Raw genomic sequence first — 15,767 nt, 5'->3', positions numbered from 1 at the left:
CACTGGTAGAAAGACTCTTTGTTTTCTGACATTCGATTGGTTTAATTTTACGTCAGTGACGGATAACTTTTTCAAGTTTGTCTTTGGTTTTTATCGTCTCACAACATTCTCACAACCAATCTCACAACACAACGACCATTGATGACAACGACGCACGACCTATTATAATCTGTGACTACGACCAATGTTCTCTAGAGTCTAGACTAGTATCTGTATGATTTTTAAATGGTGGTGAAACGTCAATCGTTAACCAAAAAAAAAACTTTTGACTTTTCCTTTGCTTTGTGTCGTCGCCATTTTGCATTGCTTAAACGTTTTGCGTCGCTACACTTTTGTAGATAATAAAACTTGATTTTAAAATCAATAAAACTGTGATAATTAGGAATTAAAGTAGTTTCGTGTAGAATAATATAGTTTGTAGCGTTTTGTAAATTTGTGTATATTATTGTAGTGTGATAATGGGCAGGAAGAAGAAGAAGGCATCTAAACCGTGGTGCTGGTATCCTTTTTTTATACATAAATATCAGATCCGATTGCAACATCCTTCGATCGTCCTTCGCGAGTTATAATTGTTCCACATTTCGTTATTAAATTGTACTTAGATAATTTTCTTAGCGCACGATTCAGGTATTGCAATAGAGAATTTGACGACGAAAAGATTCTGATTCAGCATCAAAAAGCGAAGCATTTCAAGTGTCACATTTGCCACAAGAAATTGTACACGGGCCCCGGACTGTCAATACACTGCATGCAGGTGAGTCCGCCCTATATTCTTGGCAACGGCCCCGCCCGCCCACGCCATCGCTGCAGTATTTTTTTAACTCGTCTGCTAATAGGTTGAGATATTTTGGCACGTCCGTGCGCCATATTGCGCGCTTATAATCGTAGAACGTAAATAACTCCTTTTAATTCGGTTTTTCGCTCGTTTGAACTCGTTTTAGGCGAGATGTATTCATTCACGCCGTTTTTCCAGGTTCACAAAGAAGCCATAGACAAAGTTCCAAATTCGTTACCAAATAGGTCAAATATAGAAATAGAAATATATGGCATGGAAGGTATACCCCCTGAAGATGTGAAGGAGCATGAGAAACAAAAGACAGGTATAAAAACTTTTTTATGGACTTTGGCTGTTTTTGGATCATAAAGTATGTACAATCATGTTTTATATTGAATTTCTTTTGCTTGGGACACTTGTAGCCATAGATGTAACTTGATGTGTAGCCTTAGTGTTCCCACAAGGTAGGTTTGTTGAAAGTATATTCCTGTGCAAATTATACCGAAAGTCAATCCTTTAGGTGGGGGGAAAGGTTCAGACAGTGATGACGATGAACCAGCGGCTAAGAAAAAAGCTACTCCTGCATTGGTAAGACCCTTTCCTTTATTTACCAACCTTACATTCTAAATACACAACATTTAATTATTAGACAATTGGATTACAGGGTAGAGTGGGACCAGTAAGTAACTGCATTGAGTTTGTATTAATTTTTTATACTTATTACTTTGTAAATAGTGTTACCTTTATGATAATAATATGACTATTATATAAGTATCAGAGAAATTCTATTGCACCAAGCCAAGTTTTACAAAGAAACTGATGGAAAATTTGTGTTATAGGACATATCAGACTTTGTGTTACTGTAAGTTCAATCAAGTTACTATTAATTGGATGGTTATTTATTTTCTTTGTGCATTGAACTATCATTTAAAATTTAAATAGATGCAATGCAAATTTATAAAATTACCATTTCTTAGCACTGCACTTTTAACGTCACTGATATAGAAATTAGTTTTTCTTGTACATGTCTTTACCTAAAAATTTAAATTTAATTTCATTTTTTAATTTGAACTTCAGATGCAAAAGTCCAAAATATGAAGTATGTGTATTTGAGACTTGAGTAAATGTAATTGTTAGTCTTGTTTGGTGGGAGGCTTCAGCTATGGCTAGTCTCCACCCTACATTTTTTTTAAATATGAGTGAGTTATATAAAGATCAAAGATTGTAATACTCTTTATATGCTTTATATTATAATGGATATATAATAATTAGGATATGTATTTGTATGAGAGGTTATAATTAGTATTTAGCTATACAAGAGAGTAACATAAACTCATGAGAGTTTCAGAATGTGAAGCTGTAAAATTTATTTTTCTGTTGAATGAAGAGTAAATAAATGATAAAAAAATCACTTAAAACTAGCAATCACAGTGTAAAAACTATCAGCCTAACTCATTGAAGTGAAACAAGAACTGGTGTTATGTCTAATAAAGCAATCTAAGTACTTATAATGGGTATTGACGTGACAACGTCTTATAATTCGATAGAGCCGGCTGCACGCACGAAAAAACATGACTCATGTGGCGTTACCTCGCTCTGAGGCGTTCCATGTAAGGCTTGAAGTGCAAGCGAGAGCGCGGAACGAGCGACAAAGAAGCACAAAACGTGACAACAAAGGCATCGGCCTATGTTGTCAACTGTCGTCAGTAAACCGACTTTACAGACAACCAATTTTTTAAGTACATACATTTTGAGAACACACACGCCATATTTGCTCTATGTGTCGACTGCCATGTTAAAAGTACAATTTTAGTCCTTAATCTAAGGATAAAGCGTACTTTGACATGGAAGTTGATACAAATACCAAATATGGCAAGTGTATTTTCATTTGTGTACTAAAATTTTAACACAGGTTTTCTTCATTCTTTTAAAAGTTTCTCAAATGCACATACCACTTCAACAACCAAACATTATATCTATATCCAAACTTGTTTAGTGTATAAATGATCACAACTGGTGGTTGTTTTGTATCAGCTTGGTCCCGGGCCATCGACCGTGTCTCCAGGCATCCTGCCCACGCCCATGGGACCTGTCCCGCCCGGCATGTACCCTGGACACATGCAGATGAACCCCATGATGCAGCACTTTATGCAGCAGGCACCTAGGTGAGCACTTACACAGCTTTACATCAACAAACAAACTGTAATACTTACTAGTTTTAGACATCTTGATCAACCCATTGTCAGCCTCAGTACTCTACAGCCTACAGACAGAAGACTCAGTAGTACTGAGTCTTCTGTCAGAATTAGAAAGGTTTTAAGCTATGGTCCACCACCCTGGTCAAGTGCGTTTTACTATGGAGAACTAATGTATGAAGAAGAGTATGTGGAGTGTAACATCAATGTGATTGAACTATAGTCCGTTTTTCCTTTGTTTAAAAAGTAAACCAATCACAGAAACTTCGGAGAAATGCGTAAGCGACACGATCTGCCCAGCGTAACTCAGTGTCTAACACTGATAGCCACCAAGTTCATTTGGTTGGTTCTACATTGCTGTTTCACTGAGAGATATTAAAATAATTTTTCATAGTAAACCTTCAATGGATTAAAAATGAATGTCAAATCAGCCGCTTTCATTCAATGTTAGACACTGAGTGAGCGAATCGGTAGACTGGAGTTATGTTTTTCTCTCGCATCGTGAATTCACTGTCAGTTCACTGTTACAAGGTCGTATGGGCCGCTTACTGTGTGTCTTACGCATTTCAGCGAAAAGCTACGTATTTACCTTTTGAGTAAACTAAGGATAAATTAAAAATTTATAACACCCCCAACCAGTGAAGGTTACAGTAACTAGAAAAGAGCTGATAACTTTCAAACGGCTGAACCGATTTCCTTGGATTATAGCTAAGAACACTCTCAATAAAGCCACCTTTCAAACGAAGAAAGCTAAATTAAAATTGGTTCATGAGGTTAGGAGCTACGATGCCACAGACAGATACACACGTCAAACTTATAACATCCCTCTTTTTGGGTTGAGGGTTAAAAACTAAAGTATACATTGTTACAGAATGATGATGCCTGGCATGAGGCCCCTGTTCCCCGCTGCGAGTGTAGCTACCTCGACGCCCAGCAAACCAACCTTCCCTGCTTATAGGTATGTAGCATGTTTTGACCTGCAGCTCGCTCCAGCAATGCGCGGGACTTCAATTACTTTTATACATGGCATAATATTGTATATATCAAATCTTTGAAAAGAGCAACCGCTGAGTTTCTTGCTGGTTCTTCTCGGTAGGAAATCATTCCGAACAAGTGGTAGATGTATTTGATGGTTCAGAAGTATTTGTAAAAGTTTAATTGATCAAAAAATATTTCTATTTCATAATATCTCAATTTTTATTTGATTGTCGGTTGGCATGTTTTTCAGGAAATACGTCCGACTGAAACCGATGTGTTCTGTTTACAGCAATGCGACAATAAGCGCGCCGCCGACGACGTCATCCGCGTCATCATCAGACCCCAAAGAGAATGGTGAAGTGAAGCCCCCCGCAGCCAACGCCTGCCCGCTCGTCACTGCCACCGGCGCGGGATCCAAGATCATACACCCTCCAGAAGATGTGTCATTGGAGGAAATAAGGTAAGCCATATGATTATACAGGGTGCAACCAGAACGCTAGCAAAAACGTAGACAGGTGATAATACTGATGATTACTGACAAGATACCATAAAAAATCTATGAAAAAATTCAAAAAATCCTGCATTTTTTAAAACTTCACAATTTATTGCAAATAAAACATCTAACTGAAACTAGAGGTCAACGAACGTTCCGTAAATTGGCCACTCGAAGTCAAAGCTACGTCGTAGGTGGGGCATTGACCCGAGTTTTGCACGCTATTATAGGGGTTCGAAATATATAAATCTAAAACTACAAGATAAGACAAAGGGTTATTGGCATTGGATTGTGTTAAGGTAGTATAATAATATCATTAAGTTTTTGCTAGCGTTCTGGTCACAACCTGTTTAAAACACAAATTTATTAAAAAATCGACTGTAAACACCAGAAAATACAAAAAAAGACAAAGTATTTCATTATTTTCGATTCGTTTCTTTATTGACACAGTTATTAAATATTTCCGCTGTAAAAATTGATGGATTGTTCGCAGAGCGCGGAGCTCCAAGTACCGGGCGAAGCCGAAGCCCGACGCGCCCGCGCCTTCCCCCGCGCCCACCATGGTTACGCCCAGCACCAGCCAGGCTGAGGTATGTATTTTATCTGTCTACTCTATTCATTACTGAATACTTACTCTTATATATCTAGGACAATATTACTTGTATTCCTCATTGCTGAGGGCTGTGACTCATTTCCATTAATCACATAATGGCAGGAGTTCTCTTGGGATAATAATGTCATTCTTTCAGTGAGTTGCATGCAGAAGGATAATTCCGCATACAACCCACTAAGAGAAATAGATTTCATTCTTAGGTTTTACGATTATTATCAGATGTTAGATTGTCATGTTACCTTTTATCCCAGAAAAATTAAATCTCCCACAGGATTTTTAAAACCTATGTCGAAACGAAGTCGCGGGCATCAAGTAGTTGCTAATAAAATATGATAAAGCTGGTGTGTGGGAGCACGGGAGTCTTTCAAGGCTATGTTTTCTGGGCAAAGTTGCCATTGTAGTCTCCAATGTCTGTCAGTTTTTCGTCCCCTGCCCATTGCCCATAGAACATGATAAAGCTGTTGTATGGGCGCACCACTATACTCTATCCACGGAGTCAAATTAGTATAGGGCTCTCTTTTACGTAACCCCATGCAAACGGAAAAGACAAAAACTCTGTGGATTTTAACCATTTTGAGTGACCAACCAATTACAAACAAACCTATGTTTTTCATACTATTCTATTTGAGAACCTATTTTCAACAATCGTTCAAAATTCTATTCGAAAGTAAGATTCATTTGTGATTGGTCACTCAAAATGATTAACGCCCAGTGAGTTTTTTGTCTTTGTCATTTGTATGAGATGTAACAGAGAGAGCCCTATATTAATATCTCTCCGTGGATAGAATATAGTGGGTCCGTGGGCTCGAGGCCGTGGCCCTCTAATTGGAGCAGGTGATGTACGCGCAGGTGGCGGCGCACATGTCGGCCGCGGTGGCGGCGGCGCGCCAGCAGCAAGCGGCAGCGCAGGCGCAGGCGGCCATGCGGCGACCCATGCTGCCCATGATGCGCGTGGGCGTGCCCGTGTCGCCCGTCATGGGCATGCTGCCCGTCATGCCGCAGTTCAACCTCGTGCGCCCGCTGCAGCCCGGTCAGTACGCTTTCCGTCGCTGACCACAGCGCCCACAGTGCCCACCACACACACATACACACACGCAGGAGCTCGCTAATCGTCTTTGAATCCAAGTTCTTTCCAAGTACATTTCGACGTCCTAACGGATTAGGCGTAATCGAAAACCTATTTTCTATCTTCGCCCATAAAAAGCCATAAAAGAAAAGCATTTAAACTTCCTAATATTTTACATTTTATCATTAGCCGTATACCCAATATTGACTTTTTAACAGCCTGGTTGTTTGTTAAGGAAAAAAAATTAACATCAACCATTTGTTAACCAAACGAAATATCAATAGTGAGCAGAAAACGTAAAAAAAAAAAACAAGAGAAATAAGATGGCCTAAGTAAGTAATATTTACACATAAAAGGTCACATCTAGAATTCATTGATATTATTCAATGTCATTGTCTTCCAAGATTTAACTTCTCTTATTCTGGATGAGCTACTTTCTTTCTTTGTCGATGAGGTAAAATTAAAATATAAGAAAGAACACTTATAACAACTTCATATTTTTGATGCCAGTTTCGTAACATTCCAAGTTTATCCTAATTTTTCTCAAAGCAAAATTCTTCAACACAGACAGGTTACATTATCTCACAGAAACCCATAAAAATACATCAAAAGACGGGACGATTAGCGAATTCCTACGAATGTATCAACACAATACAAGCTATACAAAGACATGATAGGTTTTGTGGTAGGGAAGGTTGGATAGGATAAACTAGGGATTAGGTTCTAAATAAAAAAAGGTTTTTAACGTGATTTTATTAAAATTCAAATGTATTTTCGATGTTAATGTATATCAATTATGTATCAAGTATTTGTTATAGTAATTATATTAAGCCAAATAGTGCAGGTTCCAAGGGGACCTTAATTTGCAAAATTTGCACACTGCAAACTGGTTTATGATTTGTGTTCTCACTACGATCAAACCATCGCCGCATGATGAATTACTGAATACGGGTCTACCTTAGAATGAGAAGGGTTCAGTTAATAGTCTACCACGCTGGCCAACTGCAAAAGCAGTGATGATAGCCTTTAGTTTTGGTGATGGGGGGAAATCTTCTTAAGATATCCGATCTCTTTGGGAAGAGATTGATAGCTTTATACTAGACTGTCAAGAAGTACATGCCAGCAACAGTTTGCTTTTAGATCTGGAGTAGGAATGCGGGAGGTTCTGAAATGCAACAAAATGTTTACCTCAGTTTTATAGATCATAAAAAGGCATTTGACCAGGTAAAATGTCAATTTCTTATGGATGTTCTCAGAAAGAAGGATTTGGAAGACAAAGGTCTTTGTCTCATTGGAAACCTCTATTGGAAACAGGAAGTGGCAAAAACAAAAACAGGCTAAGCTGTCGGAATGGCAGCCGACAACAAGAGGTGTCCGACAGGGCTGCACACTGTCTCCATTACTCTTCAATCTGTACTCTGAAGAGATCTTAACAGATTTACTAAGTTCTATTCGACAAGGAATTACTATAATATTATAATATGGATATGCAGACGATACAGTATTAATTGCTAATTCTGCCACTGGGATGCAAGAACTACTAACATCAATAGCAAAAGCTGGAGAAGCTAAAGGTTTATCCATCAACATTGGTACAAGTGTAAATTAAAAATTTATAACACCCCCGACGATCCAAAGTATTTGAGTTTTCCAAAACATCATTTTCAAATAAATAATTATGTATTTAGGCAACGTCCATCTTGACAGCTTGACATTTGTCTATTGACATAATATTAAGAACCTAACGGTTATCTAACCTTCTTTTCTACAAGAAAACTAGAAAAGAGCTCATAACTCTTAAACGGCTGAACCAATTTTTTTAGATTATAGCTAAGAACACTCTCAATCAAGCCACCTTTCAAACAAAAAAAACTAAATTAAAATCGGTTCATTCGTTTAGGCGCTACGATGCCACAGACAGATACACAGATACACAGATACACACGTCAAACTTATAACACCCCTCTTTTTGGGTCGGGGGTTAAAAACCAAAGCAATGGTAGTTTCAAAGAAACCTGAAATTGAAAGATGTGGTCCCGAAAATGAAGCACCTAGGTAGGTATTTCACTTCGGATCTTGATCACCTACAAACCATAAAATGTCATATTAGCCAAACTAAAAATTATGTTTCACAAGATGTCCAAGATCCTCTGCAGTAACAAATTACAGCTCGTGAGATGCCGCCTTGTAAAGTTGTATGGTTGTGAAACTTGGTTCTCAAAAAGGAAGCAACTGACCACTTGCAAGCTTTCAAAATGTGGATCTACAGGACAATGCTCAAGATAATCTGGAACAGCTTGACGCTGAACTTAAGTACTGGAAATGGTTCACAAAGACAGAACTCATGCCCACTATCCTGACAAGGAAACTCGCTTTCTTTGGACATTCACAAAGAAGAGCCCAATTCTCATCCTCAAGATTAGTTTTGGAAGGAAGAAATAAAGGCAAAAGGGCTCCAGGTCGATAAAGACGCAAATAAAAATTGGGTCTTTATCGACCTGATTGGATGATATAAGGGGGTGGATGGATCCCCAAAGTAAAAAGAGGCGGCTTTAAATAGATAAGCTTTTCGTATGATGACTGCCAAACTTTGTTTCGAAGAAGGCGCGCGATGATGATGAGCCTAATATTTGACACTAGCTGATGCCCGCGACTTCATTCGCGTGGATGTAGGTTTTTTAAAAATCCCGTGGGAACTCTTTGATTTTCCGGGATAAAAAGTAGCCTATGTGCTAATCCAGGGTATAATCTATCTCCATTCTAAATTTCAGCCCAATCCATTCCGTAGTTTTTGCGTGAAGGAGTAACGAACATACATACACACAAACTTTCGCCTTTATAATATTAGTCTGATATCGTCGATTCAGGATTAAATCGAGAGTTCCCTTACTCTAGTTCAGTCTGACAGTACTCATTGGCAACATCTGTCAAATCCAAGTCGGGGATCACTACGATACAGATCAGAAGTCAGAATGCGGTCTGCATATCTTGCATAAAGGACTCTGGGAGTCTGTATAAGTATTTTTACCTTTGTGTCACTTTGAATTCTAATAAGATTGTGGAGACTGGAAATTGGCACATTTTTAAAGCAAGATCAGACATATTTTTATATCGAATCTATATTGTAGTATGAATTGTTCGCAATCGAAAGCAGGCATTTATTAGTTTTAACGTTTTGTAGTCGGTGTTGTGTTTAGGTTACGATAGGAGACATTGCATTTACTCGAGCCACTTCACACACATTCAGAATAATTTGTTATTGTAACACGAACATGACATATCGGCGTGGAAAATGGAGTGATATTATTGCATTTAGACATCAAATAAACTCGTACCTCTCCGTGTAATTTTATTTCTGTTTTCCACGACAGCTTCGGCCGAGTGTAGTATTTTTGAGTTGGTCAGTAAGAGCCGAGTTGGCTCGCGCCGACGGGCAGGCCGGTAGCGCTTGTGCCGGCGGCGGCGGCGGGTCTGTTAGCGACGTCGGAGGCCCTTGTAATCTTAACCCCCAACGATAAATAACGCTTCTCCCTCTCCCTAACCCACTAACCGCACCGAGCGGCGGCGCCGGAGCGAGCGGTAACTGTTCACTTCCTTACTGGACTCGCTTACTGTAGTAGCTCTTACTCATACTGTCTCGATCTCGTAGTGTCGCGAGTGATGTCGGTTCACGGGTGGGTACCACACTAATATTATATTTACGTACAGTAGTTTGTCGCTTTGAGATGTGCATGAGTCGAGGAGCGGCGCATGGAGCGATCAATCACATCGCAGACTACTTTCAAACGTGTGATTTTTTCATGTGAACTATCGATCCTACCTCCTGTGTTCCTCGCTTGAGCGCGCCCCGCGCCCGCGCCCGCACGCCCGCCCACTGGCGCTCTCTCCGCTCCCTCGGGTCCTTATTAGAATTCAATCTTTTATATCACCTATTTATTTACGTATGTCGAATACTTAGAGTATAATCGCGCGAAATTTTTGAGACGTTCTTGTAAACCATTGTCTACTTGTTTGGAATTAACTTTAGTAGTTGGAATAGTTAAAATTTCGCGTGATATAGTTAGTTTGGACCCGAGGCGGGGGCGGGCGGGCGCGGACGCACGGCGCCGGGTCGGGCGGCCGCGACGCGACAGGCGATTGTGTTCAGTCACCGCGGCGCCCAGGCGGCGCCGCGCGTTGGACCGCGGGTCCCCTGTTGCGCCGCCGCCGCGCGCGCTCACACTGTTGCGTGCGCAGGGATGCTGCTGCCGGGCGGGATGATGCCCATGGGCATGTTCCCCGGCGGGATGGGCGGCATGGGCGGGATGGGCGGCGTGGGCGGCATGGGCGGCATGATGATGCAGCCGCGCTACCGGTAGCCTGCAGGTAAGCGCGGGGCCCGGGCCGGCAGTTCCCTGCGAGGCAGGCGAGGGCGCGCGCCGTCACAACGAGCGTTGTTGGATTGGCGGCCCCCGCTCCGCGGCGACGGTGACGACGAGTTCGTGTATATTATTACATTTGCCTTGAAATTTTTTCTTAAGCGTTCCACGTGAAAGTTGTGACGTTTGCCTATTCTTTGTAGAATTTTGACCGTTTTACTCAATAAATGCTCTCGACTTGAATGTGCGCTTTTTATTTGTTAGCCCTCGGCTAGTGTACGTTGTACCTGCACCGTAGACACTAGCGCTTCCCGTCCAGACTGCGCCAGGCGTAGCACACACTGTACCGACTTGTCGTCGATGACGGATCTAGTTTTAGGTTGAAAGAGCGCACTTTGACTTTGCTTAGAGTTAATGTCATTTTTGAAACAGGATGAGAGCTATATCGCTGACAAATCTGTCTCGTCTATAACTGAAGCTCAAGTTTGAGCAATGTCAAAGTGCACTCTATAGATTTCATCCTAATCGTTTACCTTTTATATTAAAACTATTCAAGAGTCGATTTTACCTCAATTTTGTTGAAATGAAACACCATGATTACTTAATAATTTCGTATATTTAATTGTTACAATAAAAGGTCTCGATTGTATACATAACATCTATACACATCTACCCGCTATATCCAGAATACCGATACCAAAACCCAGAGTAACAGGATTATTATAACTCTAAACAACTAGTATCACCATCAAACCAACGACAACCCAACAAACATTCACAGTAAAAAAAATTACAACAGATAATTTCGTGAGTAGTAAACAAATGTTGCTATAAAACTTATACTATCAACGAATCGATTAAATTCTAGTAGATTTATAATGGCAACTTGTAATAATTGTTTTAGTTTCATATTTCATAAATACTCGTGTGTATACCGCTCAGAAAATTGCAGTTATCAGCTAAGCAGATATTAAAATTATGCGCTATTTTGGTCTGAATATGATTACCGATACAAATTTATTCTAATATTATATTGTTATAAAACTACAAAATTTGAGCGCGTCCAAGATCACAAAACGACGTACAATACACTTTCCACAACAACGGTTAAACATTTACTAGTCCTATAATATTGACAGTAATTATTGTGGCTAAATATTAACTAAGGCTAACCAATCTTTATCGATATGTACTGTTCGTTTAACTGCAAAGTGAAACAAAATAATCCAAGAACTAATAAGAAGTTTTGAAGACGCTTTTATAGCTGAAATTTTGTAATATAAAGTGGTATATTTTCCCAAAACATGTTAAAATAAAAGGAACTTATCAGCCCCTTTGAAATAAATAATTCATCAATAGACTGGCGTGCAGATTTCCATACTCAGGTAAGATAAATTTTTAATACCTAGTTTTAAGTAATTAGTTTTATTTTATATTGTTTTAATCGTATTGGGTTTGTACTTTAAAACAACCATAAGAACAGATAGGAATAATGCGTCAATTTTAAGTTCTCTCGCCATTTTAACTTTATGTCAAGATGAACCGTAGTTTTGACATTTGACACAGTTAAAATGTCGAGTGAGTTCTTATTTTGTACGGAATATACTGTATTACCAACTTTCAGCTGTCAAAACGTGCTCAAAAGTTCGCACCCTAGCACCAAACAACATCAAGCGTTGAAAATGCAATCAATCCTTTCGAAAAAGCTTACACCCAAGTTTTTCGTAAAAAGGTTCCAAATCAATAGGTCAAAGTTTATGGACCAAAATTTAACCTCCAGTGGTAACAGCATTTAATGCAAATAGTTACTCGACCTTAGTGACATTATTTACCCAAAGATCATGTGAAGTTAGGTAACTTGAAAAGGTTACTAAGACCTCTTATGACATATCGAGACAAGCTGCATTTATGAGTTCTATCGTCGCCTTCGACGGCACTCGTAACTATTATCTCTTATGAGAGAGATAAGAGTAACGCGATAGAAAGAGACGTTTATTAAATTTTAGGCTGCAGCGCTATGCGAACTGAATTGCACTTTATTGTCAACAAGAGTCACTATTTAAGGTCTTTGTGAGTGAGCCTTCTATACCTGAAAGGTTCTATTATGTATTGTGCTATAACAACTAGCGATCTTGTGAGGTTCAATATGTTTGGTGCTAGAAGGCAGTTTTCTGGCTAGAAGAATCACAACCCTTTCTAAGTATGAACATTCGTTGGCACGTTCATGGGGTACTAATGAGGACTAGCAATGGCTACTACTAGCAATACTGACATTTAATTAAGTAAGGAGTTATGGGACTTTCATCTAACCTAGAGGACCGGAACTTAAATCTATGGCACCATTTATGAAGGGGCTAACGAAAATGTATGGTAAGTTTTTGTCGTAAGTATACAAAAATACCCAACCACCTTAAAATAAGTTAATAGGCGATATTCGATTTAGGTCCGTCAGTTTTTAATAGTAGATAGCGTCGAAACAATATCGTCAGAGTAAAATGGGCTTAAATGTCCTTGTCTTCAAGTTGAAAATTCAGTACTATCGATTTTAATTTCGTAAGATTCCTCGTTGGTTGTAAATGTATGAGCAACTGTACTTATAGACGAGGCAATCAAGGTCTATTTTACTGTAACGCTCAACTTGTATAGACATTGGGTAGAATGTAGGAGAGTAAGAATTGAAACTAGTCTCAAAATATAACTGAGTAGTAAAGAAATTAATTTAGACGTTTAGTTTCGGAAACTATAATCATAATTGCATGCATAATTTGCACAAATGATTGCCATTTCATAATAATCCTTGAAGAAAAAGTTCAATTTATAATTGAACATGGCAAAATGTAGTTCTATATTATCCTACTAATATTATAAATGTGTTAGTGTGGATGTTGGTTATTCAATCACGCAAAAACGGCTGAACGTATTTGGATGAAATTCGGAATGGATATAGATTATACCCTGGACTAACACATAGGCTACTTTTTATCCCGGAAAATCATAGAGTTCCCACGGGGTTTTAAAAAAATCTACATTAACGCGAATGAAGTCGCGGGCATCAGCTAGTAAATAATTATTATTAGTTTAGTGATTTTATCCAACCACTGGACCTAAATACGAATATCAATACAATCCTGCAAGTATATACTTCAAACTACTTATTACAATAACTAGGAACCTACCTCATCTTTAATTAGTGTATATTTATCTCAATTTCTTTAAGAGGGGTCTCTCCGTCACTCGCTCCATACAAACGTAGTTCGTCTCATTGGAATACTAACCAATCATACTCAATGGAATTTTGTAGAAACGTTCCGGGAAGTAATATCTATGCCTGTGGTTTTCCAGATTTCCGTTAAAATATTCGGTTTCAAAGTTACGCGGTCTTAAAAATTCACATACAAATCCTTTGAGCCCAAAACTACATATTTTTCGAAAAATCAAAAACACCACAGGCACAGATATTAGTTTCTAGAATATATGTCTGCAAAATTTCATGGACTTTGGTTGCTTGATATTCAAATGAAATTGGGACTACGATTGTATGGAGTAAGTGACGGAGAGAGCCCTGTTAATTTGTCCACTAGCCATCTGCAGATGTGCCTACATGTTTGTTGGTACCAGACTCTGTCCTACAAACGTTTGCAAAAATCTACTGCCGATGAAATAGTTACTAAAAATCGTCAGTTTCTTGGTGTTGTTAGTTTCGCAAGATGTTCGTGCATTTTTGAATTCGATAGTAAGTTGGCATGTCTGTAGATGCTCTTATTAAATATTAATATAAACAAGTAATTAAAAACACGACTGCCTTGCCATAAAACGATATAAAAATTTTAAAAAATCACATTTGAAAATAACACCGTATAACCGCCATATTGTTTTTTTTAATACTAGCCAGTCAGTCTCTAAGGATCAGAATGATTCTAACGTATTCGAAAGAATATTAGTATGGATTTTTGATGAAATTATCCATACTAATATTATAAATGCGAAAGTGTGTCTGTCTGTCTGCTACGTTTTCACGGCCCAACCGCTGAACCTTATCCCGGAAAATCAAAGAGTTCGTGCGGGATTTTAAAAAACCGATATCCACGCGGGCGAAGCCGCGGGCATCCTCTAGTGATGGAATAAAGAAACTCACATACCTACATGAAGCCTGAAAACTAACTCCTTGTTTGGGGCAGTCGTGTATTTAATCGAATCGGTCTAATATTATTTTATTCTAATGGATCCGGAGAGGAGCTAAAATTTCTAAATACTTCGAAAGAAGGCGACATGGACCTCATTAGATCGGGACAAGGCGTGTTTGTTCTCGTCATACTCTCGAACCTCTCCCGCATCGCAGCGACGTGGCCTGCCATCACACCAGTCCTATCATCCTTTTCCTTATCAGAATCCTCAGTATGAGCTTTCTCTTGGAAATCTACATCCGAAAGTAAACTCACTTCTGACGACGCAGTATAGTACATTTCACTCATTGGCTCACACTGAACTGTTTCTACATCCGAAGTGACCTCTTCAAATTTCTCTGTGACAATAGGTCTAAAAAGTTCCATGTCTGTTTTAGCTGCCGCTGGCTTCTCAGGTTCGATTGTATCGCTTCTCTCCGATTTATAACTTCTAACTTTTTCGAATATCGGTTCTGAAGCTATCATCACCGGTTCAACGACTGTTTCACTCCAACTGTCTTTATATTCCTCTACACTTTGTGGTATCGGTTCAACAGCCTGTTCTGGAGTTGGTATTACTTCTGCAACGGTATCTCTCAGCCTATCTCTTTTACACGTCTCAAATATTACAGGTTCAGCTACTACTTCTGGAGACGAAAAAACGGGTTCGGCAGCTGTATAACTCGTGTCTATACACGTTTCTACTTTTCGCGGCACAGGTTTAGCCATTACATGTTCTGGAGACGACACTTCTAATTCCATCTCACTCCAATATTCCGCTATAACGTCCTCGACTATAGTTGTACTTGGATCCAATTCAGCGTTAAGATTTTCTGTATCCTGCACATCTTCACAGTCTTCGTATTCGTCGTAAGAAGTCTTCATCGTTTCGCACAACTTGTTGATAGCGTCGACTACGTCTCTGAGGTCGCTGACGTCATCTTCGCCAATGAACACTTGTTCTATGGGTAAGAGGGACGGGTCCAGTTCTTTGCCTGTTTTACTATCATCCATTGTGACTTTTGTGATTGAGCTGGTGCTGACGTCGTTCGCTAGTTGGGGGGTGTGTTCGTTGTGCAGCGCAGAGCCTGCGTCTGGTTTGGCCAGCGCGCTGGCGGGGCCTAGC

General features: G+C 39.3%; 2 protein-coding genes across 4 annotated transcripts; one reads left to right on the top strand and one right to left on the bottom strand.

Annotated features, from left to right (window-relative positions):
* The first annotated feature begins 225 nt into the window (after positions 1–225).
* Positions 226–10,721, top strand: LOC123872801 (BUB3-interacting and GLEBS motif-containing protein ZNF207). Of its 3 annotated transcripts, none has more exons than XM_045917335.1 (10): positions 226–499; positions 628–754; positions 974–1,100; positions 1,296–1,363; positions 2,810–2,940; positions 3,842–3,928; positions 4,238–4,408; positions 4,935–5,031; positions 5,904–6,084; positions 10,357–10,721. In XM_045917335.1, the coding sequence occupies exons 1-10, from the start codon at positions 459–461 to the stop codon at positions 10,476–10,478; spliced, it is 1,152 nt and encodes a 383-aa protein (XP_045773291.1). In that variant the 5' UTR covers positions 226–458; the 3' UTR covers positions 10,479–10,721. The 3 variants fall into 3 exon arrangements, with proteins under 3 accessions (XP_045773291.1, XP_045773290.1, XP_045773292.1); XM_045917334.1 differs by having other exon boundaries at positions 5,889–6,084; XM_045917336.1 differs by lacking the exons at positions 226–499; positions 628–754 and adding an exon at positions 765–891 and having other exon boundaries at positions 5,889–6,084.
* Positions 10,722–13,934: 3,213 nt separating this feature from the next.
* On the bottom strand, positions 13,935–15,663 carry LOC123872803. The gene has a single exon (XM_045917340.1). The coding sequence runs from the start codon at positions 15,653–15,655 to the stop codon at positions 14,690–14,692; it is 966 nt and encodes a 321-aa protein (XP_045773296.1). The 5' UTR covers positions 15,656–15,663; the 3' UTR covers positions 13,935–14,689.
* Between the last annotated feature and the right edge of the window lie 104 nt (positions 15,664–15,767).

The sequence above is a fragment of the Maniola jurtina genome, chromosome 15 (assembly GCF_905333055.1).
Source record: "Maniola jurtina chromosome 15, ilManJurt1.1, whole genome shotgun sequence".
Classification (NCBI taxonomy): Eukaryota; Metazoa; Arthropoda; class Insecta; order Lepidoptera; family Nymphalidae; genus Maniola; species Maniola jurtina.
Note: the sequence above shows the minus strand (reverse complement) of the source record. Positions and strands in the feature narration are given on the sequence as shown.

Coding starts and splice junctions, on each gene's coding strand:
- LOC123872801 (XM_045917334.1), top strand. CDS start 459: ATGGGCAGGAAGAAGAAGAAGGCATCTAAACCGTGGTGCTG. Junction 1,364..2,809: donor AAAAAGCTACTCCTGCATTG/GTAAGACCCTTT, acceptor GTTTTGTATCAG/CTTGGTCCCGGGCCATCGAC. Junction 6,085..10,356: donor CGTGCGCCCGCTGCAGCCCG/GTCAGTACGCTT, acceptor TTGCGTGCGCAG/GGATGCTGCTGCCGGGCGGG.
- LOC123872803 (XM_045917340.1), bottom strand. CDS start 15,655: ATGGATGATAGTAAAACAGGCAAAGAACTGGACCCGTCCCTCTTACCC.